The sequence below is a fragment of the Myodes glareolus genome, chromosome 1 (genome assembly GCF_982192425.1).
Source record: "Myodes glareolus chromosome 1, mMyoGla1.1, whole genome shotgun sequence".
NCBI lineage: Eukaryota > Metazoa > Chordata > Mammalia > Rodentia > Cricetidae > Myodes > Myodes glareolus.
The window spans coordinates 100,661,419-100,687,788 of NC_142026.1; the positions used below are offsets into that span (position 1 = coordinate 100,661,419).

General features: G+C 43.5%; 1 protein-coding gene across 1 annotated transcript; it reads left to right on the plus strand.

The window, feature by feature from the left end:
• Nucleotides 1–11,932: 11,932 nt before the first annotated feature.
• On the plus strand, nt 11,933–23,877 carry Gja1 (gap junction protein alpha 1). The gene is made up of 2 exons (XM_048425188.3): nt 11,933–12,140; nt 21,041–23,877. The coding sequence occupies exon 2, from the start codon at nt 21,054–21,056 to the stop codon at nt 22,200–22,202; it is 1,149 nt and encodes a 382-aa protein (XP_048281145.1). The 5' UTR covers nt 11,933–12,140; nt 21,041–21,053; the 3' UTR covers nt 22,203–23,877.
• Nucleotides 23,878–26,370: the final 2,493 nt, after the last annotated feature.

A 26,370-nucleotide genomic window follows, 5' to 3' on the forward strand; every position in this document is an offset into this window, starting at 1 on the left:
CTTCTTCAATTTATTTCTTCACTGTCTTCAAGTTTTTATCGTATAAATCTTTCATTTACTTGGTTAGTTACCTGATATCTTTTTATTGCTGTGAAGAGACACTATGACCACAGTAACTCTTATAAATGGAAACATTTAATTGAGAAGGCCTGCTTACAGTTTTGCAATTCCAACCCATTATCATCATGGCGGGGAGCATGGTGGTGTGGAAGCAGATGTGGTGCTGTCGCTGAGAGTCTTCCATCATGACTCAAAGGCAACAGGAAGTCAACTGGCTGTCACACTGAGTGAAACTTGAGAAAAGGAGACCTCAAAGCCCACCCTCATGGTGACAAACTTCCTCCAACAAGGCCACAGCTCCTAATGGTGCCACCCCTTTCGGGGGCCACACCCTGAGATATTTTATATTACCTGAGGTTATTGTGAAAAGTGTTATTACCCTGATTTCTTTCTCAGTCCATTGTCATTTGTACATGGGAGGGCTACTGATATTTTGAGTTAATTTTGTATCTGGCCACTTCACTGACAGGTTTTCATCAGCTGTAGGAGTTTCTTGATGAAATTTTTAGGGTCAATTATGTATATTATCATTTCATCTGAAAATATAGATATTTTTGACTTCTTCCTTTCCACTTTGTATACCTTTGATCTTCTTCAGTTGACTTATTATTCTACCTATGACTTCAAGTACTTTATTGAACAGATATGGAGAAAGTACACAGCCTTGCCTCGTTTCTTATTTTAGTGGAATTGCTTCATTTAATAATAATAAAAAAAACTTTGAAACTGTCTCAAATATGTAGCATGTTTAGTACTGAGCAATTGTTTCCCTTAATTCTTAAAATTTCTTAACCCCCTGTAAGTTTAGAGCTCACACATGCTCAGTTCTGCTGCTCTAGAATTAATTGTTTTTTATGTTCCACTTTGTTTTATTTTTTGAGAAAGTGTCTTACCATGTAGCCCAGAAGAGCTTGGCACTCATGGTCTTCCTGTCTAAATATCTGGAGTTCTAGCCAGCACCACAGATGTATAGGACCATATTTTAAATATTGTGCATACTTTAAATATTAAATATAAGTATTGCCCTTTAAAATATTGAAGACACAAGAGGATAGTGGGAGGGAAGAAGGAAAAAAATTATTGAATGTTGTCTCCTATATATGAAGCTGAGACAACTCCCTACCCACACACGTTGTTGTATACACATATACGATATGAAATCCAAAGAAAGACTATTTTGGACCAGTGTCTGGAGGAGTGGGAGGACCATGTGTGGGTGAAGTTAAGAGTGCTTGTTAGTTTGTGTTAACTGGATGCAAACTAGAGTCACCTGGGAAGAGGGTCCCTCAACTGAGGCATTGTCTCCATTAGCTTGGCCTGTAGGCAAATCTTGGGAGGGGGGAATTTTTAAAATTAGTAATTAGTGTGGGAGGGCTCAGCCCCTTTGATTGGGGCCCATTTCCCCGCTGGTGGTCCTGGGCAGTATAGAAAAGCAAGCTGAATAAGTCAGGAGTTTTGGAGCCTATCCTGGAAACTAGTTCTTGTAGATCAGGCTGGCCTTGAACTCACAGAGATCCACCTGCCTCTGCCTCCCGAGTGCTGGGATTAAAGGCATGCACCACCACCACCCAGCGACGTCTGTATCTTTCTAGAACTCATACCTGGTTCTGGTAAATTATGATTTCCTTTGCATGATTCTAGGAATTTTTTAATTTCCTCCCTGTTGCCCACTAGTCATTTAATATTGTCCTGTTCATTCTCCAATCATTGCGCAGTTTCTCTTTCTATTGATTTCTATTATGACCTGATATGATAGAAGGATTTTTTTTTTGTCAAGGCTCGTTTTGTGGCTTATAGTGTGATCTATTTTAGAGAACGTCTCATGGGCTTCCAAGAAAGATGTAATTCTGTATCTACTGGATGAAATGGTCTATAAGTATCTTTTGAGTTCATTTTATCTGTATAGCAGTTTGACTCTAGTTTTTAGTTTAGATAGCCCAGCTGAAAATGACGTTGGTCAAGTCAACCAATACTACAATATGGATAGAAGGGACTCCATCCCTCAGTGTCCTGATTCAGGTAGCAATGGATGTTGAGGGAAGGAGAGTCAAGTTTCTGCCCATGATAGATTGCACACTTTCTAGTGGATAGCCCTACACCTGCGCACAGAGAGGCAGTGTTAACTGTACTCAGTAGGTTACAAAAGAAGATGACGATGAAGACTCGAATTCACAGAGACCCACCTGCCTCCACCTCCCCAGCACTTATAGTAAATGTATGCTCCACCATGCCTGGCTCCGATTAATTAATAGAGAAAATTAAGCACCAGCAGGGCATATCAACTGGTCTTTGCCTTTTCTTTTGGGGGCCAGTCCAAAAGAAAAGGTCCCTTGTAGGTAGTTGGAGGTTTCTCAGCCAGGACAGGCCCAACTCCACGCTTGTTTTTATTCTCATTTAACTCTATTTTCTGTGTTGTTTATCTATGGCCCTAGTGTTCAGTACTAAATACAAACCATGAAGGAGTATTTACTAACTACTTGATTTCCCAAGACTTTCGTATCCATCATGATCATCATGAAAAAATTCAAAACCAGTATATAAAGTCAAATGCTACCAAAATTATAGTAGAAAAGAGGAAAAATGAGGCAAGCTCACAATGTGTATGTGTGTGTGTGTGCTCGCGCACGTGCCTGTAGGAATAAAGACTGCCCGATAATGAAAACAACATGTATACAAAATTGGATGGATGTATAAAGGGGAGTATAAAATAAGAACATAAAGGTTTTGTTTTGCTTTGTTTCAGTGCTGGGGGAAGGCCAAATGTAGGGTTCGCAGCTGAACTTGGGGAGTCTTGTCTTAACCATTCAGTTTGGACAAGCATTTGAGCTGATGGGTCTTGTCCTTAGTGGCTTCCTGTCTTTGCTTACTTAGAGCCCCTATTGGCTTTGCAGGTCGTAGGGCCGGCCGAGCGGGTTCGGTCACTTTCCAGGGATACTCCAATCTTTGCCACCTGGTGGGCTTGCATTCTAGCTGCGGGCGGGCCCCTCCCCCACCCCAACTGCATCAAGGGTGTAGGAACCAGCCACATTAGGAGGACCTGGCTTTGTACGTTCAAGATTTCCACTGTATTGAGTACCCAACTGGGCTCGGCTTTTAGAGCCTGGCAGCTGTGGAACGATAGGTGGCGCCAGAGATCGACCCATTGGCCATCACAGGCAGGGTTGTTTTCAGTGGCGACGTGCTCTCGGCCAGCAGGGCCGCGGTGATAACTTTTTCTGTGCCCTTCACCGCCTGAGCCACGCCTTCTTTTTCCACAACTCTCTCCTGAGGCTGTCTCTAATCCTGGGGCAATGATAGGTTAAAGCTGGGCTCCGTGGTTTACCTTTATTCTCCGTTCTTAGGTCTCCAGAGTGGTTCGGTTTTCATTCATAGTTTTCCTCTCAAGATTGCAGCTGATCACTGTCCTCTTGAGTCACACAGTGAGGCAAAGTGAGATTCTTCTCTGCTGCTCTGCCAGGTGAATTATTGCTTCACCAAAACCTGTCTTGGAATTTGAGCCTTGTGAGAGCTATGGGCTTGTGCTGAAAGTAGGAATTGCGTGGAATCCACCAGAAAAGACTGACGCGTTGAGAAGATTGCTCCTTCGTGAGTTTAAGCCAGTAGGAAGCCTTTGTTAGCCGGACGGAGATCACACTGAGTGTTCAGGATCTTAGTGTGGAACTGAGCTTTTCTAGGGTTGAGCTTTTAAGTACAAAAACTATATTCTTGCAAGAATAGTTAACCAGACTCAGAACTATAGATGCCAAAACCCAAGGTTAGCACGTTTAGAGACTTTCCCAGGACTGTGGACTTTGATGGATTAGGTCTTTGTTTTCATTTTGGCAGGTGGTGATATCTACATGCTGATTTACAGCCTGAATGGTATGACCATCATGGAGTCAGTAGTACTAAGGGCTGGGGGCCTGTTATGGGATTGCCAGTATGTTTTTTAGCAACAGTCTTGCCTTCCTTATGAGGCCTCTGCTTTCTCTCCACCCAGCAGGAAGCTGTGTTGCTTTGACTGTGTTCTGCTGGGTTACTTCTTTCTCAGTTCTCTTTGCCAGTTCTCTCATTACCTTTGGTCATTCCTGGTGCTCTTCCTATGCCTTTGAAGCAGTCTGTTTCTCGTGCTGACTCTTCTTATCCTGTGAAACGCATGGCAGCTTCTTTTTGGAGATCTCACGCAAAAGTCCAAGTTTTCAGTATCTTTACCCAAACATGGAACTCCAAGCAACACATGGCATTGCAGACCTGTAATCCCAGCATTTGGGAGTTTGAGGCAGGAGGATTGCTTCTAGAGTTCAAGCCCAACCTTGGCTATGTGAGACCCTATCTCAAAATAAAACAAAAACATAGACAACATCGACTTGAAATGCTAACTGTAGAAAATCTTCCTTTTATGGGTGACCATTGGGGAAGATAATTTGAGTCTGAAAAAGTTTGGGAAGTTTTTAATAAAACTCAATCTTTAAATGTGGGATTTGTTATAAGCTCAGGTACTGTGTCGTAATGAATAGAAGGAACTGCAAAAAGACTAGAAAGTAGTCCCTGGAGACTGGAGAGATAGCTTAGCAGTTAAGAACCGAATTTGATTCCCAGTACCCATATAATGGTGCACAACTGCCTATAACTCCAGCTCCAAGGGATCCGAGGCCTTTTCCTGGCCTCCAAGGACACCTGTACACGTATGGCACACACACAAATAAAAATAAACCAATTTCTAAAAGACATAAAAACCTTGAGGCTGTATGAATCCTGCTACAGTAATTTTGGACTTCATTTTTAAGCCAGTAACAAATAGTAACTAATTTACTACAAATAGTGACTAATTTACTACCCATTATCAGTTGTTCTCAGTAAGTAAACTGAACTGAAGCTTTTCCTCAGTGCCCAGTAGGGTGGGTTTTCAGCTTTAGTCATTGTACCCTTTCTGGCTGAAATATTATTAATGCATTTATAATTGCTATGATATGTGATTTTTTTAAAGGAATAATTGTGTGGTTTTACGTTAATAATAAATGAAAACTCTGTAAGACTGGGTGCTGTCTATCGAGGCCATGCATGGTATAAAGCCAGGACAGGTCCTTCTTCATGTGTACCAAAGCCAACTCAGACATACAACAGAAAGGCACTTTAACGACCTCAGTAAGTGGGACTATAACCAAGCATTGTAAATATTTCATTTGGGAATTTTTATCTCAGCTGACTCTTAAAGCAATGTTAAGTCAGTCTGTCTTTTCTTCTTTTCTCTTTTTTGATTCAATTGAATAGTGGTGTGAATGATTTTGTTCTTGATTTTGTTACATTAACGATATACTCGCTTTCATCCTTAAATTTCTAAAAAAATTGCACACACATACATGCTTCCGACACATAGAATGATCCCTATGTTTTCTACGTCTCCAGAGCATGCAACACAAGGCTGAGTGTAAAGTGATAGCAAGCGTCACACGGAAGAGAGCTGTCTTGATGAATGATTTCTTTTTCTCAGACAGGGCTCCATTATGTGTCTCTGGTTGGTCTGGAACTTGATATGTAGACCAGGCTGGCCCAGAACTAATAGAGGGCTGGCTGCTTCTGCTTCTTGAGCAGTGGAATAAAAGATAATGTGTATGAGATGCTTTCAGATGACTGAGTAATGTTCATGTTGTTTAAGCAAAAATGAAGTCTTAAGCTATTTTGTCTTTTGTTGGATAATCAGCAGACTAAAGTTCTAGGTAAAGTCTTTAGATGCCTCTTCTTCTTCTTCTTCTTTTTCTTCTTCTTCTTCTTCTTCTTCTTCTTCTTCTTCTTCTTCTTCTTCTTCTTCTTCTTCTCCATTTTCTTTTTTTGAAACAGTGTTTCTTTGGAGCCTGTCCTGGAACTAGCTCTTGTAGACCAGGCTGGACTCGAACTCACAGAGATCTGCCTGCCTCTGCCTCCTGAATGCTGGAACTAAAGGTATGCGCCACTACCACCTGGCTTTCTACCTTATTTTCTAAGCAGAAGAAAAATAGACTTAGTGAGGCAAAGTCAAGAAAACTCCCAAGAGTGGGAGGGGTTCCTCTCTTCCTTTAAAAGCGACTTTTATTTTTAATTGACACATGATAATTACACAAATGTGTGATGTTTTAATACTTGAATACAATGTCTGGTGGTCAGAAAATCTGGATAATTGGATGTTGTTCTTCTTTATATAATGAAAATTCAGCGATATGCAGTATCACCTTAGTATTGAGTCAGGCATGACCATGCATGCCTGTAATCCCATCCAGCACATGGAAGATCAGGAACTCAAGGTTCTCTTACCTACACACCTGGTTCTGAGTTAGCTTGGGCTACAGGAGATCTTGTCATGAAGCAAAACTCAAAACTTCTAGCTTTTGCTCCTGAACACTTTATTTTTTGCGAAGGTTTGGAGGTAGACATGCTGTTCATACAATTTTATTCCAACTTCTTTATTTAGCACATGTGATCGTAGGTACATTCATGCCAGAGTACACGTGTGGGGGTCAGAGGACAACTTCCCGGAGTCAGCTTTCTCTTTCCACAGTGTGGGTCTTGGGGAGCCAAGCTCAGAAGGTAAAGCTTGGGGCAAGCCCTTTTGGCCACTAAGCCATCAACCATCTTCGTAGTCATCATAGTCTTCAAAACTGCAGCTCAGGACCTAATCATAGAGGGAATAGATTGTCTTCCCCTTTGAAAGACAAAACTAGCATTCTTTTTTCTTGTTATTCGTTACTTTTTCAAAATTCCCTTTAGAAAATCCAAAGACTTAAGCTTAAGGAGTTTACCCTGGCACCGTTTTTGTCTTCAGGTCATAATTAAAAATCCTTTCACTGGTATCTAGTATAGTTCCTAAAACATAGTAAATATTTACTGCATAGCTAAATCTAAACATCCTAAAAGATTAACTGAGCTTTATGAAAATAATTGATATCACGCCAGGTGGTGGTGGTGCACTCCTTTAATTCCAACACTCGGGAGGCAGAAGCAAGTAGATCTCTGTGAGTCTGAGGGCAGCCTGGTCTACAGAGCTAGTTCCAGGACAGGCTCCAAAACTAAGAGAAACCCTGTCTCCAAAAACCAGCAAACATTAAGTACATAGCAAGTGGTTGGGCAGCTACATTTTTTTTAAAAACCAGAGTTGCAGTTTGTTAAAAGACCTCTATATCGATTATGCAAGAGGACAGAGAGAAAGAGAAGGCTGGGAAGAAGGAGAGTGGATGTGAGCTTCTCTGAGAGAGCCGCCACAGTTCCTTCTTTTGATGTTCATTTCCACTCTGTACAGAAGATGGAGCCAGAGACATATTTATCCACAGCTAAGCGTCTTTCCCTTTCAACAAAACAAAGCAAAACAAAACTAATTCTTCCTTCCCTTTATAAATACGTTTTTTGTTTGGTTTCACAGTCACGTTCACTAAGCGATCAATGGGAGCAGCTGAAATTTTACCCCGACAGAGTCAAACTTCGGTCTTTACAATGTTTCCAGGGATGACAGGTTGCTAAATAAACGGGCAACAAGGCTTCAGTTACTTGAATCCTCTGGAATTAAGAGGTGAGTTGTTGATTTCAGAACTGTGCAAAAGGATTCTAGTGCAATTTGACTGTGAAGCTGCTACTCAAGGAAATGTGGTTCCCCAATTGTCACAGTAAGATGCACAATTACCCATCAGATGCACACACAGTAAGATACACACACAGTAAGATGCACACACAGTAAGATAATACACAATTACCCATCAGATGCACACACAGTAAGATACACACACAGTAAGATGCACACACAGTAAGATAATACACAATTACCCATCAGATGCACACACAGTAAGATACACACACAGTAAGATGCACACACAGTAAGATAATACACAATTACACATCAGATGCACACACAATAAGATACACGCTTTGAAGTTTGACCAGTTTAGGTAAAGCATTCCTTTATTGCTTGCTTTTGAGCTCCAAGTTCATGTTCGCTCCTTCCTTGAAGACTGAAAAACATTACTTTGAATTGAAACTTCATGCATGCATGCAAAAAAAAAAAGTATTATTGTGATACAGATGGAAGAAAATCTAAACCAGGCTGGACACTCACCAGCAACCCAACACAGGAAGTGAGGAAGGAGGGTCAGGATCTGTTCAGAGAGTCTTTAAATCCCAAAACTTAAAACAACAACAAAAAAACTCAGCATCAGCTAAAGCTGGGCCCGGAGTGGTGGTGCACACCTTTAATCCAGAATTGAGGAGTCAGAGACAGGGAGCAGACCAGCTAGGAGATATGAGAGAAAGAGGGGGAGGAAAAGGGAGGGAGAGAAGAGAGAAGAAAGAAAAGAGATAATGGTATCTGAGAGCCCTAGCAATGTTATTCGTGATCTTCCCAATCTTAGATAGCTGGGTCTCAATCTCAGTCACTGGGAGAGAAACTACTCTCAGTCTCCTGGTTCCTCAGGCTCCCTCTGCTTCAGCTCTTCACGTCCTGCAAGGTCTGCATTCATTCTTTTGTTTTCAGTGAATAATTCCCCTTTCAAAGTTAAAGACCTAGAAGGCCTCTGGCTAGAGGTATTCTACTTACAAACACGCGCCCCCTCCCGCGCCCAGGGCATTCTGAATGCTCTTCTCTTTCGCGCCCTTACTTGCTTTTGTCATTCTTTTTCTTTGTGGGCATTAAAGGAAATCCACTCTAGCTGTGTGCTTTGTCTTGGAGATTCACTGCCTACATTGCCTCTCTGAACAAACTCTTCCGAAACCTGTAGCTTGAAACTATCAGTTCTTTTCACTTAATCTAAAATCTTTCAACAATTTTAACCTGCACCTCTCAACTCACAGTTGCAAAGTCACTAAGGTACCTTTGCCTAGATATCTCTGCTCTTCATCGCAGGATATTCCAAAGTGAAACTATTGTGTCTTCCAACTGGTGGGTCACTCCCCAACTTCCTTTTTTGGTGTTAGTAATATTTTCCCAGTTAAATTTCCAAGCTCGGTCCCCACCTACTCCTGCCTCTTGTTTTCCCACTGGAGTCTGTCGTCAGGTTCGAACGTTTCCACTTCCCTTCTCTTCCGGTTGTCACGACCGTTCCCATGCGTAGCTCACCTCTCTTCCATTCCCGCGCCCACTGCAACACACTCCGTAGCAATCTCTGCACCCGATTTTTGACCTAAGACAAGGTTTCCCCGTTGTTCCTGAGGCTTGCTTGAAACTCAGTTGACTGTCCTGCTTCACACTCCCACGTGACGGCGGCTATAGGCAGAGACCATTGTGTCCGACCCTCTCACCGCCAGTAGATTTTTAATGCTCCAGCTGTTCAACGACAGCCTGGTCTGCAGGGTGAGTTCGAAGCCGGTGCTACGCTGAGGAAAAAGTGTTATTGACCCAACAGTGAATAGAAGACGACAGATCTTTCACATCCTTAAACTCGATTCTTGGCATCTCAGAATCCCATAAGTGTGTGTTTCCAAACAAAAGTAAAAATTAAATAATGAAGTCAGCTCTCCTATTAAGAAGCACCATTTTGGATGGATGGGGGGGGGTCTGGAGATGTGGCTCAGTAGCTAAGAACACTGACTGCTCTTCCAGAGGACCCCGGTTCAATTCCCAGCACCCATATGGCAGCTCCCAACTCCCTGTAACTACAGTTCTAGGGGACCTGACACCTTTACACAGATAGAACACCAATGCACATAAAAATAAATAAATATTAAGAATAGAAGCACCGTTCTGAAAAAGTCTTCTGTCCAGTATTACAATAATGTACATTTCTCAAACATCACTAGGAGCTTGGTTATTGTGCATTATGTCACATACCTACAAGGCCTGTGCTTATGGGGAGAAGCAAGAGGGAGCCCAGAGGGTAAAGGTCAGATTGGACCACAGGAGACACTACCTCAAAAATGAAAAATAAAAACAAAAAAATCCCCATATGAGCATAATTATGCTTTAAAAATTCTAATAAGGTTGTCAATCACAACTTGTTTTTTCCCCCTGCAACTAATTCTGAATTGATATTACAGTGATGTTATTAATGAAATCGGTATTGGTAATAATTGCACTTGGCAAATAATTTTATAAAAATAAGGCAAAAAAAAATTTTTTTTTGAGACAGGGTTTCTCTGCATAGCCCTGGCTGTCCAGGAACTTGCCTTATAAACCAGGCTGGCCTTGAATTCAAAAAAGTCCACCAGCTTCTGCCTCCAGAGGGATTAAAGGTGTGTGCCACCACACCCAGCAAACTAATCTTTCTGTAAATTAAATAAAATTTGTTTTTGTAAAGAGAGAAAAAGGAACAGGGAGAGGCTGATTCATGGACACTAATTTTTACTGAGGCTGTTCTATTAGCGTGGCGTGGTAAGCACGGGTAAACTGACTACAGATGATGACCTATCCTGTGTTCAAAAGGAATTTTTTCTCAGAATCGGGTTATCTTACCATAGGAAATGACAGACGTTTCAACAGACAAACATGCTTATACCAAGTTCAGCACCAGAAACTTTACACAAGCATCAAAATATCGCATTGCTCCAACATCATTACACTTCTTATTGTTTATCAGTTAAAGATAAATTTAATGAGGAAGGCAGATCTCTGTGAGTTCCAGGCCATCCTGGTAGTGAGTTCCAGGACAGCTAAGGCTCTGCAGAGAGACATTTGCAAACCTTAATGAGAATAGGATAATCAGAAGGAAAAGAGCTTGTTAGTGTCTTAAGTGGTGAGACTGCAAATAGTTCTTAATCACCCCAGTGAGAGGATCCTTGGGGAAAGCATTTCCCAGGAAATCTTTGCCATCCTTCTTTGGTCTGCTATCTGGATTCGCGTGAAAAGTTTAAGATGATCAGGTAGATGTCTGTAGAAAGGCCAAGAGGTTTCCCTGTCCAACCTGTCTAATACCAATGAAGTCTGTTTATGGCAGTCACCCTACCACAAACCTTCTTGGACTACATCTGGCAGTCCTCAAAGAAACTACCCACCCTAGGAATGAGGCCACATGACTCAGGCCTTCAGAAACCTCATCAGGGCTGCCATGAAGCTCTCGGAGAGGCAAACACTCACCAGGCTGGGCTTCCCAGTGACGTGACTGAAAGAGGGGATGAAGTTTTCTGAGCCATTTTATGCCAACATAATGTATTGGGCAACTCTAGTCTGCAGCTGTTAAAGAGAAAAGGAATTCAGACATCTCACTGCAGATTTAAACGTTAAATTGTTGTCATGAATAGGCCCCAGACATAAATGTTCACTTCCTTGGAGAGCTGGTAGAGGTCAGTATCAACATTTCAGTCAAAAATTATATACACGACACATTATAACACTTATCTTCCTGTGCTTAATTGAAAGAATACATAAAAATTCCTAACCCAGTCCAGGAGCTGAAGGGGTAGACAAACCACGGCACACATCTGGTTGTGCAATGCCTTTCCCATGCCCACCAGCTCTTCTCTTTGTTAATTGCCCGTGTTTAAGTGGAAGAGAATTAGATCATAAGAAAGATCACTCACACCCACCTCCAGCTTCACACAGCTTGGGCAACACGGAACAAGTCCGCACTGGTTAGCCTTGTCTCCCCCATTTTTACTTGCTGTGCTTTTTTGTTTTTCTTAGTTTAGAACGTGTAAAAGAAAGAGTACGTGTTCTCACTTTTTCTGGTGATCGGAAGCACTAGACTCAACAGTTTTTAATCTTTGAAGGGTTACAGCCAAGTAGGGACAGGGCTGTTTTCTTTCTTTCTTTTCTTTTTTTTTTTCTTTTGTTTTTCTCTTCAGCACGTTCAAACTACAACTCTATCTTGACCCGGCTGCGTCTTCAGCCCGCTCAGCCCCACGCTCACCAGCCTTCTCCCCACCTCCTCCCCGCCTTTGCTTCCTCCCTCCCCTTTCTCCTAGCCCCTCCTTCCAGTTGAGTCAGTGGCTTGAAACTTTTAAAAGCTCGGTGCTCCAAGTTAGAAAAAGGCTTTTACGAGGTATCAGCACTTTTCTTTCATTGGGGGAAGGCGTGAGGAAAGTACCAAACAGCAGCAGACTTTTAAACTTTAAATAGACAGGTCGGAGAGCCTGAGCCCTCCTTTTCCTTGACTTCAGCCTCCTAGGAGCCTCACTTTGGCGCGCCGGCTTCGCTTTCCTTAAGCGAAAGAGTAAGTTTTGAAAAACCCACTTTTACCTATTTACATCTTTTTCTGTAAGGAAAGCTCTTCTATTGTGGTTTATAAATGCGTTGTCACTTTGTCTTCTGATACTATAAGTAGAAAGATGGACTTCAAAGTGCCTTCCGTTTCCACGTGCTGATTTATAGTTTGGTTGTGTAAAAAGTTTTCCTAACAATGCAACAGGTAGAAGACTCAGACTTTTCCAACTAGAGTAAAGAACCAAGTTACTAAAGTTGGCTCTTTGTTGTGGAGCCTAGTTTAACTTTTTTGTAGTCACTAATAGGGGTAGGTATTGCGCGGGGGGGGGGGGAGATTGGGGGCCTTGGGTTGAGCATTTTGCTTAGCGTGCTTCCTATGGTATCGTACACCGTGTGCTTTTTTTCATGTGGAAATACTGACCGCTGTTCTGTAGCCTTGAAAAAGCAGATCCCCCCTCTTTTGTGACAGAGTGCTTTGTTGAGAAGCTGCGGCTACTTGACTTCCACGTGGTTCCTTAGACTTTTCAGGATTAAGCCAGAAGATGTGTGCTGCTGTTAGGGCGTTTAGACCAACAGTAGTTACTTTGTGCAAGCTAGCGCGGTGCTTCGGGATGAACCCCTTAGCACGCACAGCCAGCTTTTTACTCCACCACGCTGGCAACTCCCGGCAGGAGAAATCTTGAATGGGTGGTGGTGGCTTACGGAGTGTTAGAGAAGAAACGGGCGTTTTAGAGTGTGTGTATGCCAGAATGCTTTTCCAAAATCAACTGCTAAAACACGAGCTCCTAGAAGGAATAGGGAAAAGGCATTTTTTTTGAAGTCGCACTTTAGAGGGAGCTTACCCACCACTAGCCCCCCCCCCCGCCCCCGCCACGCTCCGGGCCTCCGTCTGCCTGCGGAGACCTGTAGCGACTTTGGAGCTGTCGGAACAGTTTTGAGTTGACGCTACCGGGGTGCTAAGCGCTAGGAAAAGATAATGTTAACGTGCAGTTTAAAGAGGGTCCGTCTTAAAGCTTTTTTTTTTTTAATTGGTAAAGCACTTTGCTCTGAGTTCATTCTGTCCCGCCTAAAGTCCCGACCGAAATAACTCAGGGTGAGTCTGTATTGAAGGTTTGTTTTGTTTTTTTCTTTGTACCAGATGAGTCTGAGAGTCGAATCCAAGTGAAGGTTTTGGGAAGGCGGGTAGCGCGGGGCCCCTCCTGCCATCTTAGCATCCTGAGCTAAGCTCGCGCGCTCCCCGCAGTCTCCGGTCTTCGCGGTCCAGACCTCTGTCCGCGAAGTGGGGGGGAGGGGAGACCCGGCTTGGCGCCCGTCGGTCAAAGAGCGAGCGTTCAACTTCATTAAAGTCGTCAGTCTAACCCCTCCCCCTCCGCGCTGCCTTTTCTCGCCCTATTCTCCCTAAACTCGTCGGGTGCAGTCCCTGGAAGGGCCTCTGAACACCTAGGGAGTCTCGGTGCTGGGAAATGCACTTGTAACACTTGTGGAAACTCTTGAAATTCCCTAAGAACGAGGCGGGGCGGAAGAAGGAGGGGCAAAGAAGACCCTTCGAGAAACCGGGCTACAACTACTGACGTGCTGAGGCAAATCCGTTCAGGATTGGGAAATTCAAACCTTGAATTCCGGGCAGAGTTCTCCCGTTCGTGCCCTCGGGTACACCTAACGCTCGCCCAGCACGTCTGGCAGAGCCTTGGGCCGGTGCTCTCCGACCCGCGCGCAGAGGCGAGCTTCTCTTCTCCCCTAGCCGGGTTTAGGGTGGGAAGACCAGAATCGAGATCTAAAAACCTACCGGGCAGTGTCTGGAGGTGGGTTTAAAGTAATTTCCTTTGTTCCCTCAACCAAAATCGTAGTGACTGAAAAGTGATGAATCTTACCAGTCTGAGCAACCTTGAATGGGCAGTAGTGTCCCACGAGGAAGCCTAATGTTAATTTTTTTGAGGATTGTTGGAAATAAAAGCTGAAGAATAAAATATGCTAACGAGGACCTAGACTACCACTGGGGGCAGATTGGTTAATTCTGCTTAGTAGGCCAAGTTGATTGAAATTGAGCTCAATTACAGACTGTAGCATCCTGTCCCGGTGAGATGTTGAATTTTGATTTACTGGAATGAGTCTCCCCAGCGTGTGAAAGCCACCTTCCTTTGCCAGCGGCTTCCGGTGGTAGTGCTTTGATCTGACGTTTCTAATGCCCACTTTGAAGCTCTTCAACCTCACTGCTGCCCCATCACCTCATCCTTCTGCCGTTGAGATTCTTATCCTTCCCTGACCTTCCATGGGAAGTTTGGTTATAAAGCTAGCAGCAAGCAAAGGAAGACTGCATTTCCTCCCGGATAGGAAGCAGCGTTTGGTCCCTTAGACGTTTCTAATTCAGAGAGAATTGCAGAGGGAGAAGGGGCAGCAGACACTGTGCCTTGCTTTATTACAATATGCAGAGGTACAGCTCTGGTGAACTGTAGAAACTTTATATGCCCCGAGGGAAGGGAATGATAGGATCACCCACTGATTAATACCTGTGACTCCACCTTTCCTGTTGTTGTGACTTCCCTTTGAGATTCTGTTTGACTCTTGATGTGTTGGGGCATATCCTGCTCAACTCTGGGGAGAAAATGTAATCATCTTGTGTGTATCATTAACGTCCATATTCAGTGTAGATACTTCCAAGCTTAAACTTCCTAGCTACTGCTAGGTAGGAAGGTGCGAGTGTGTTCTGAATCTTTGAGGTAAATGGTTAAACTCCACTTTCCCATGACCGTGACATGACATATTTACAGTTCTTTTGAAAGAGTTGCTTTTTATCATGATGGTAACTAAAAGCATGGGATATATGGGTTAGCTCGTGGAGTGCTTATTGAGGTAAATAGACTGTTTTTTGGTATACTTGGGCATCCTAAACCTGTGTTTACATAGTCACAAGAGTAACAATGTTGTTTAGCAAGCTATCTTTGGAGGTGGATGTGAGTGGAGGCAGATGAAATGACAAATGGCGGCTTTTAAAGTTATTCGGAAGGCAGTTGAATATGCCCTTTTAGTCAGCGGCTTCTAACTCCCTCCCCTATCCCTAAAATTGACTGAGCAACCTTTGGCAGGGGATCTAGGTAGCAGATAGTGAACGCAGAAAGACATTGTCTCTTGGTTTACCATCTTTTGGGTGGGGTCCCTTAACCACAGTTTCTCATTCTGTGCAGTCCAATCTATTTTGACTGTGTCCAGATGAGGATGTGTGTGAGCAGGACAGAAAAGTCATCTTGTGTTTCACAGCAAAACCTGTGAGACTGGGAATATTAGGGAATCCCTTCCAAATGGATTGAGGTCATCCAAAACCTGCGTGTCAGAATTTGTGACAATGATATTTACATAGACTAGGTTTTATCGAGGAGAGCCAAGCGTCCTAGCCTTGCACAGGGCTGCAAAGGCTCAGTTTTGCCTGGTCTGGGGATGTGTTCTGTGGTGTGCTGGATCCAGATCTCTTCATTGCCTGTGTGGACTCAGGTTGTGTAGAGGTTATTACATTAAATGGTTAGCGTCATCTTTGCTACCCTATTGAACATTTATCATTCTTGAAGTAAACATTTCAAGCAGAGGGCTGTTGTGATTTTGTTCTTGGGTTCTTGAAATTGTATGTTCCCATCTGTTAGAACACTCAGAACTGGGGGAACACAGGGGCATATCTTGGAGGGCTTTATTTGACGACCCTTGAGGTCTCATCTCATAATTTGAAACTGGTCCAAGTTGGGTGTGGGGATGCATGTCTTTAATCCAGCACTTGGGTGGCAGAGGCAGGTGGGCCTCTGACTTCAAGGCCAGCCAGATGGTCTACAGAGAGAGTTCCAGGACAGCCAGGGCTACACAGAGAAAGCCTGTCTAAAAGTAAGTAGCTCAAATGATCGAAGCATATTGTTTCAGACAACAGCAATCCCTAAGCAAAACTGTCATTTGACATGTTAGGCACTAGATTTTTGGGGACGGGAGCACACAAAGCAGTGCAGTAACATTCGCTTCAAGTGTATGGGTGTTTGTGTCTGATGCCCACTGGTCCACAGAGGGGATTAGCTCGTCCAGAACTGAAGCCATAGGCATGCTGGAACCAAACCCATGTGGATCATTTCTCCAGCCCCTCTGGCTTTTTGAAAGAAGATCTTTGTTTATTTTGTTGGTTGTTTTGAGGCAGCCTCATTTTCATAGGCCTGACTCTGGCGTTCAGTTTGTCCATCCATCTGTCTCAGCTTCCTAAATGCTGAGATGACAGGAGTCAGCCACCTCTTCAGAGGAGGATCGCCAGAGTTCACGCCCTAGAGGATCCTGACAGTAAGCAAATGTAATGCTGCAAGGCACAGGGGAAAGCAAGTTTTAAAAAATAAAGTTAGAAATAGGGCAGGAGAAGCAGGGAATTCCGGGCCCTAGGACAGGACTCTCAATCCTTCCTGCGAAGGATAATTCACTAAGGAGAACTGACGAAGAACACCGCAGAGATGAGATACAAATATTTTGGCAAGAGGCAGGAAAAGAGAGGTGAGTGAGTCAGGCTAAATGCTAGAATCTGAGAGGAAACAGTCAGGTCTGATTTCATCTTGAAGATAACATTTATCTTCAAATTAAGTTCAGGTATGTTAATTATGTGTCAACTTAAAGTTGCCCAAAACAAACAACCAAAAAGAAAAAAAAATCCATCTGACTGCTTAAAAGTGAAGAGAGAAAGTCACTGAGCATCTGGTCTAGGGGCCAGGTTTCCTTAAAAGCTACAGAAAGGTGGTAGAAAAGTTTGCACTTTAGTTTTAGGGCCATTCGATTTTGGGGGCTTAGCAAGGTGACACACCTTTAATTTCAGGACTTGGGAAGCAGAGGCAGGCAGATCTCTGAGTTCAAGGACAATCTGCCACACAAACCCTGCCACACAAAAACCCACAATGGAGCTGGGGTAATCTCAGCAATTGGAAGGTTGAGAAAGTATCCACCCAGCCTATCTCTCTGGACACTAGTTCAAGGCTAAGGCAAGGAGGGTGAGAGTAGTGGCAGGCAGGAACAAAGCGTTAACCTCCTCCCTTAAATTGCCCATTAAGTGACTTTATCAAGAGGTTCTGTAGGCATTACCTGGTGTGTTTAGATAGTATAATTTTATTTAAAATGTTAAAGGACCTTCATCTAAATTCGCTTTTCCCTCGTTCTGGGACGATTGCTAGCTAGGCGTGGTGGCCCTTGTTTTCAATCCTAGCACTTCAGAGACAGGGGCAGGCAGATCTCTGGCTTTGAAGCCAGCTTAGTATACAGAGTAAGATCTCCCCAAAAAGATTGCTCTCAGCTAGGCGTGTGGTTGTCACAGACCTGAAATCTCAGCTCTTGATGAAGCAGAAGGAGTTGAGTTCAAGGTCATCCTCAGATACAAAGGAAATCCAGTGCTAGGCTGGGGGAGACCCTTTCTCGACGCTCTTAAAGGTCACTATAATCAGGGTTTTTCCTTTCTTGTCATTACAGTTGTCCATCGGGAGATCTGTACGGTTAACACTCGCTTATACTCTTGTGGTAGTCCGTAATACTCCTGTCATCCCGACGGCATGGGATTTGACTGCAGCTTCTGCAGGGCGGTTTGTTAAGACAGGGACAGTCAGCTAGCTTTATTTAAAGCCTAAACTATTTTTTAAGACAACTCATTTAGCTTAAACAGTTCCATTCTTGTGATCTCGGGCAATAGCAGAGAGTGGGGGACAGAACCAGAGGAGCCAGGGGTAACCCCAGTTCACAGGTGGCGGAACACTGCTGTCTTGAATGTTCTGTACCTCGGACTAAATATTTAGATGCTCTGGCCTTCTCTCCTTCCCAGATGTTCTGCCACTCAGAAATATTTTTGGGCAGGAAAACACGCAAACTTCTGAGGACCCACGCTTGCCTGCTGGCCTACAAAGCTTTACTTTAAAACCACCTGAAGCATTTAAATAGTAACTTAAAAAACCAAAAGCTTTGCTCTTCCAGGCCTTGCTTCCCAGAAGTTCAGATTCATTCCACTTTTTGATCTTTTTTTCAAGACAGGGTTTCTCTTTAACAGTCCTAGCTGTCCTGGGACGAGCTCTTGTAGACCAGGCTGGCCTCAAATTCACAGAGATCTGCCTGCCTCTGCCTCCCAAGTGCTGGGATTAAAGGCCTGCACTAACACCACCCGGCTGGCCAGCCATACAGATATATCGATTTTGATGATAACCTGGGCTACATAAGACCCTGACTCAAAGGGGGAAAGAAGAAAAGATCCTATATCTAAGACTTGATATAATTGCATTTTAGGAGGTTAAACTGGGCAGCATGCTACAAGTTCAAAGCTAGCTTGGGCTACAGAGAAAGTAGGCTAGAGGTTAGTCAAGAGGACATAGCAAGACCCTATCCAGAAAAACCAAAATGATTTTTTTTTAAATCTGGAAGATCTTTAAGATCTGGAAAAGTGAACATATTAAGTGTGGGCAAGAAAAAGAACACCCAGTGGACAGGACTGTGGGTTGGTAACAGTGGGCAACTAAAAGCAGAGTGGTAACTAAGTCTGGAGTCGCAACGTGAGCCATCACATGAAGCGTTATTTGATGGTGTCTGTGATAGTGGTAATAACAGGTGTCTACACGCTACGGGAGCTAGAGTGCCCAAATTGGATAATTCATATCGTATTCAGATGAAAGGCTGTAACTCATTAATGCAAATGACTACTGTGTGGGTGCTCAAAGAAAAGACAGCTTTGCAATTAAATTGCTGGGGTAATAAAAAAAAAAAGTACTTAGCCCGAGAACTGACTGGTGCCCTAGTTCACATGCCCTGGCACTGGGAACACTTTTGAGGAATCTCAGAATCCTACAGAAGTTAAGTTCCTTACTCCAGAGTATAAAGAATTTAATAATGAACTTCCACCAGCATCCCTCAGCTGTATTTCACTTGGAAGTCCTGACTACATAGAAGCCCCGTCTGCCTCTGACCATGCTGCTTGCCTTGACCTCTTGCTGCATGATGCTGATGAGACGCAAGCAACTGTCTGATGACTTCGTTTCCGCCACCCCACCCCCGACAACTGGAGATCTGAGCAAGAGCAGCTGACCCTGGCAGAATATTATAATTCTTTACAAACAGAAGTGGGGCCAATTTACACATCATCGCATAGAACTGTCTGGCTATGGCTCCAAAAATTCTGTTGTTTGTTTGACCCTTGTGGACTACCCTTCAGTTCTAGTCTAGTATTTTCTGCTAAATTAGAGGCTTTTTATGTGCTCAAACCATTATACTGTCCATCACAATTAAATTAGTCCCTTCACTTCAAGCCTTTCCATGGCTTAAAAAAAAAAAAGTCTCAGCCCTGCCAGCCCTTGGTCTTACACTGCGTACATTGACTTCCCTTTCTGAACTGTCATTTCACAGTCTGAAATGACCTTTCAAAAAGTGGAAGGACAGATCCTCTTGTTTATGGCTGTTTAGAAAATATTATTTGCTTGGACCTGCCCGCCCACATCTTACTCTTCTGGGTTTGGCAGGAATCTGGTCATCATCAAAGGTGCCCAGAGAGCCAGGAAAGGTTCACAACCCCACCCCCACTCAGGAGTTTGAGGCAGTTCATCTCTGAATCTTGGGACTGCCTCTGGACCTGCTGCTTGTTGCTTTGTCCCTGGTTTCCCTTTTGTTAAACTATGTGCCTTCCCAGTCTGTGTATGATCATTGGGACGTCTTGGTCTAAGAACCATGAGCCTTCTGGGTAGGCAGGAAACTGTTTCCTTTATCCCAACAATCTGAAGGGTTGGGGTTTTTGTTGTTGCTTTTGTTTGTTTGTTTGGGTTTTTTTCTTGAGAAAATACTTTTTGTTTGCTTTTGAGTTTTGAGATAAGCTTTGTGTAGACCGGGCTGACCTTGAACTCAGATCGCTCTGACTCCGAGTGCTGGCTTGAAAGGCTGCTGGGCTGAGAAAATTCTCATGACGTGGTCCCTTTCGCTTATCAAGCTATTAACTGGCATTGAGAGTGGACTCAATGGGAACGTGAACATTCGTCTGGAAATTCTTGCTTAGGTTAAGTGACAGGAGAGCCTCAAACTCAGAGCAGTTCTCCTGCCTCTGTTCTAGAAAACAGACCAAGCACGTGACTAGAGTCCCAGGAGGGAGAGAGGCAGAAAGAGAACAACTTCAAAAGCAACTTGGGTTAACACGGGAGGTCCTTAAAAGAAAAGAGAGATGCACAAATGTTCTTCATACAGAATGCACACAAATTACATGCTTGATACTTCATAGAGGAACATCTCAGTGTAAAATTAGGACTTAGATAACATCCTGGCATCTTGGGAACGAGGGTTGGCTGTTGTAACACCTGGAGATCCTCTCCTAAGCCCTTGCTTAGATCCTTGTGCTTTAATGATACACTTCAGCGTTTTGCTTAGGCATGCATACAGACCCTGGCCTCCCAGTCAAGCACTGTCTTTGTTTATCAGACAAATAAAACAAGCAGAGGCAGCCAGGCTATGGTGACTCACGCCTTTATTCCAGCACTTGGGAAGCAGAGAGAGGCGAGTGGATCTCTGAGTTCGAGGCCCGCCTGGTCTACGGAGCTATTTCCAGGACAGGCAGGGCTGTTTACACAGAGAGGCCCTGTCTTAGAAGAAGAAAAGAAAGGCAAGTTAGCAGAGAGAGCCTCTCAGGTCACATGGCAAGGTGGTGGTGACAGCTAGGAATACATATTTCATCGTCCTATGGGTTGGGGTGTTCTTCCTGCTCTAGCTAGGTGCCGTTACTTCTCACTTAATTTCGTCTTTGGAAAATAAAGCCAGGTTTGCACTTGAATTTTGATTTGATTTGTATTGAATTTGCCTTATTTTGATAGTCACCTTGAAAAAGAAATAAAAAAACACACACACACACCTATTTGCGGTTTATGATCACTGAGTTGCTTTCTTTCTTCTTTTTCGTAGGAGTTGCCCAGCCATGGGTGACTGGAGTGCCTTGGGGAAGCTTCTGGACAAGGTCCAAGCCTACTCCACGGCTGGAGGGAAGGTGTGGTTGTCGGTGCTCTTCATTTTCAGAATCCTGCTGCTGGGGACAGCCGTCGAGTCAGCGTGGGGTGACGAGCAATCAGCCTTTCGCTGTAACACTCAACAACCTGGTTGCGAGAATGTCTGCTACGACAAGTCCTTCCCCATCTCGCACGTGCGCTTCTGGGTCCTTCAGATCATATTCGTCTCCGTGCCCACGCTCCTGTATTTGGCTCATGTGTTCTACGTGATGAGAAAGGAAGAGAAACTGAACAAGAGAGAGGAGGAGCTCAAAGTGGCCCAGACAGATGGTGTCAACGTGGACATGCACCTGAAGCAGATTGAAATCAAGAAGTTCAAGTACGGGATCGAAGAGCACGGCAAGGTGAAGATGAGGGGCGGCCTGCTGAGAACCTACATCATCAGCATCCTCTTCAAGTCTGTCTTCGAGGTGGCCTTCCTGCTGATCCAGTGGTACATCTATGGGTTCAGCCTGAGCGCCGTCTACACCTGCAAGAGGGATCCCTGCCCCCATCAGGTGGACTGCTTCCTCTCCCGTCCCACCGAGAAAACCATCTTCATCATCTTCATGCTGGTGGTGTCCTTGGTGTCTCTCGCTTTGAATATCATCGAACTCTTCTATGTCTTCTTCAAGGGCGTTAAGGATCGCGTGAAGGGGAAGAGCGATCCTTACCATGCCACCACTGGCCCCCTGAGCCCCTCAAAAGACTGCGGCTCTCCAAAATACGCTTACTTCAATGGCTGCTCCTCACCCACCGCTCCGCTCTCGCCTATGTCTCCTCCTGGGTACAAGCTGGTTACCGGTGACAGAAACAATTCCTCGTGCCGCAATTACAACAAGCAAGCGAGTGAGCAAAACTGGGCTAATTTCAGTGCCGAGCAAAATCGAATGGGGCAGGCCGGAAGCACCATCTCCAACTCCCACGCCCAGCCTTTTGATTTCCCCGATGACAACCAGAATGCCAAAAAGATTGCAGCTGGGCATGAACTCCAGCCCTTAGCCATTGTGGACCAGCGACCTTCCAGCAGAGCCAGCAGCCGCGCCAGCAGCAGACCTCGGCCTGACGACCTGGAGATCTAGACAAGAGGCTTGTGCAGCAAGATGCCGCTCGATCGTGGAAGAGAAAAAGGGGTGCTTACAGAAAGTATACCTGGGGTGTTCACTTTGTTCCCTTGGAGGTGGTACTCAACAACCTCAGTGATGAGGTGTAAGACATTATAATACCTAGGTTCCTTGGGGGTGTTTGGGATAGCTAGGTGGAGCAGGTGGGGATATGGGAGGTACATACTGGTAATTTAATGTAGTTGATTCAAAGAACTTAAATTCTAGTAAGAATTGCATTGGGTGAACTTAGGTAGGTAAGGGCTTTCTCTATCTTCCCCCCAACCGAACCTTAAAATGGTTCTGTATGTGAGTGAGTGGGTGATTTTTTTTTTTTAAGTTTTTGTTTTTTCAAGAAACAACAATAGCTTTGGCCAGGAAGCCATGCTTCCTCAGCATTGCATTTTCCTTATGAAGCGATAGGTTGTCCTATGTCCCTGTTAAAACATTCCAGTGTCAAAGCCTTGTGGTTTGCGGATGAGCGTTCTAGGCCTGACCTTCCAGGTGTCTAGAGACCTTGCGCTACTATACACGCAATATACTATACTCATCAACTCAAAGTTCAGACTAGGCTCAAAGAAAAGCATGACCCACGTAGTTACATCTCAGTGGGTTCTTTTTCATATTTGTGCCACAATCGCCCATACGTCATCCTCAACTGTTCCTTACATTCACCAAAAGGTTTCTGTCGACATTTCTACAAGGGTCGTATAATGTCATTTAGTGGTTTCCTTTGGAGTTAGCATCAGGGAAGCAAGCCATGCTCGATATTTAACAGTCACTTCTACGTGTGGGTATGCATGTGTGTAAGCGTGTGTTTTATTCGTCATTATTGGTACAAGCAGACTCACAAATGCAGATTTGAATCAAATGCACATAGTGTTCAAATTTGAACCTTCCTCATGGATTTTTGTGGTGTGGGCCAATATGGTGTTTACATTATAGCATCCCTGCTGTGCTAAGAAAGCACACTTTTTCCCTAAATTTTTTTCCCATGTATCCTATTATGGATACTGGTTTTGTTACTTATGGTTTTTTTTTTCCCTCTTTTTTAGAATGTAGCAGTAATGCCGTTACTGAAATTGATGATTTCCTTTCTCTGAAATATAATCATTGATGCTTGAATGATAGACTTTTAGTACTGTAAGCAGGCTTTAGTCATTAATGTGAGAGACTTAGAAAGAGAAATGCTTAGAGTGGACTATTAAGTGTGCCTAAAGGAATTTTGTAGTAACTGGTAATTTGATTTTCTCCTACATAACTACACATTAATTCAGAACTTGTATTCTGAGTTTAACAGTCTTTTAGAGTGACGAGCAACTTTAATGTTTGCACTAAGATTTTATCTGAAATTCAAGAGGGGTTGAAGGTCTCAGTAGTGATGTGTAACTAATTTATTTGAACTGTTTGCTAAGACATCTACCAGTTTCTTCAAAAACTTATTATGATTGGGCAATGTTGAATATCCTATTTTTCTTATTGCACGTCAGCTACATAAATGGTTTTGTACAATGAAAAACTAATTTGTTTGACATTCCATGTTAAACTACTGTCATGTTCAGCTTCATTGCATGTAATGTAGACCTAGTCCATCCAATCATGTGCTCGGGAGAGTGTTCTTTATTCAATAAAGTTTTAATTTAGTATAAAGATAGCCTGGATGTCTTGTAGGGCTTTTTTTTTAAACCTACTGCATCAATTCATAGTTACCAAAAATAGATCTGATAATATTAATGTCTTGGACTAGTATTCATGATTATTTTTTAAGAAATGGATTTTGATATTTTGCCTGCCTCTATGTCTATGTTCTGTGTGTGTGCCTGCAGCGGCCAGAAAAAGTGTCCAAAGCCCCTGGAACTAGAGTACAGGCAGTTGTCAGTTGACATGTGGGTGCTGAGAATCGAGCCTGACACGGTGAGGAACAACCAGTGCTCTTAACCGCTGAGCCATCTCTCTAGCCCAAGTCCATATTCTTACGGATATTTAAAAACAACATACAGAACCGGAGAGGTGACTTTTAAAAAATAAATAAGATAATCACCATAAGCTATGCTCTGTGCATCATTGATTTTGGAACTTTGGAGTGATATTTTAACTGAGAAGATCGTGTATATAAATGTTCAATTTGGAATACAGTTCCACTCCCTGACTAGGCCCCACACACTGTACAAGCTGCTGCGTTCTCTCCCCACAGCTTCCCAGACATGTGGGACTACAGGCCTGACCTGGTGGTTACAGCTTTTCGGAGGGCTACCAAGACCAAAACCCAAACAAACCTAAAATCCCTCGTGTTTTAGCTATAAAATGCAATATAAAGTTTAGTAGCTGAAGCCAATGATCTCAGCACATGGGATTCTGAGATAGAAGTATTGTCCCAAGGTCAAGCCTCGGTTGGGCTTCAAAGTCTGAGTTAATGTGGTTTAAGTACTTAACCACACTTTTGTAATCTCAAGGCTGATGCAGGGCTGGCAAGATGGCTCATCCAGGTCAGGGTGCTTGCCAGGCAAGCCTGACAGCTTCCATTTGACCACTAGAGTCTGCAGTGAGGATAGGACTGATCTCTGAGATAGTCATGCAAGGGTGGAGAGCAGAGGTTCTCAACCGGTGGGTCACAACCATTATTGGAAACTATTTCCGGTAGTCATACCAACGGAGGCACCGCTCAACGGCAAAACTACACTTGTGAAGTTAGTAGCAACAGTCATTGTATGACTGGGGGTCACCACAGCATGAGGAACAATAACAGCAGGAAGGTGACACCCACAGCTGTGGAGTGTTTGAAGTCCTGAGTTGGATCTCCAGTACCATAAACCAGAGCACTTGGGAAGTAGGGGGAAGAGGGTGAGATTTTCTAGGTTTCAGAAGACTCTTGGGGGGGGGGGGGTAATAGAAAGTTTAAAATGTCATAATGGTACCCAATGGTAAAATTTAAGGGCATTCTCACCCACATAAGATTGAAGCTAGTTTGAGTATATGAATATGAGATCTTATTTTCAGAATAATTAAAACCCAAAGAAAAAAAGAAACTGCCATATCATTCATTATAAACATTACTTTCACTGTTTGGGGGCTTTAGCTACAGATGGAACCCCTCTGCATACTGACTGCAGATGGAGCCCCAGTCTACCCTGGCCTCTTGTGAGTCCCCTCAAAACAAAATCCCTCGGTTGCATTTTCAGCCATAGAAAACAATCCTTCCATTAGGTGGACAGAATCTAAACCTACAGAAGTACATGAAACAGGGTTAGACTTAACTATCACCTCCTCACAGTCCTCGGTGGACATCAGAGAAATCCTAATTGGCACAAAAAACTACTTTATGCTCTACACATACCATCCACCTATCAGGTGTTTAGTTAGGCAGTAACGAATGGCTGAATGATTTAGTTCCTGTCACCAGAAGCATACAAAATTAATCCCTCCAGACGGAACGTTTATTTTCTGTTCATCTTACTAATACATAAATATGGAGATGATAGTGATGAATTTTTGGTTGAACTATGGGCCCTGCCTTAAAGGCTTGCACTGCCACATCCAGAAAAAAATTCTCCAATTTTTTTTTTAAACATTTTAATGACTTATTTATTCTTTTTTTATTTTTCAAGACAGGGTTTTTCTGTAGTTTTTGGTGCCTTGTAGACCAGGCTGGCCTCAAACTCACAGAGATCCACCTGCCTCTGCCTCCCGAGTGCTGGAATTAAAGCCACCGCCCAGCGACTGATTTATTCTCTTATTTAAGTGGCTCTTAACCACTGAGTCATCTCGCCAGCACCTCTGTAAGTTGTTTTTAGATGACTGACCATCCTGTTTTCTACTGTTATCATTTTAATTCAAAATTATAACCAGGCTGAATACTATAGACCTGTAATCTTAACTATGCAGGAGGCAGAGACCGGGAGTTGCAAGTAGAAGCTGGGATGATTTGGCTAAGATGTAGCTTACAATGAATGGTAGTTACAGAGTTATGAAATACAGTGGATAAGCACCTGTCTGTATTCACAAGGTTCAATCCCCATCACCACACACAATTTTTATTTTATATTTAAAGATTTTTAGTTTTATTTGTGTGTGTGTGTGTGTGTGTGAGAGAGAGAGAGAGAGAGAGAGGTTGTGTTTATGGGTACCACATGCATACAAGTGTCCACAG

What these genes read in the sequence shown, in the direction of transcription:
- Gja1 (XM_048425188.3), top strand. Translation starts at nt 21,054, where the DNA reads ATGGGTGACTGGAGTGCCTTGGGGAAGCTTCTGGACAAGGTCCAAGCC.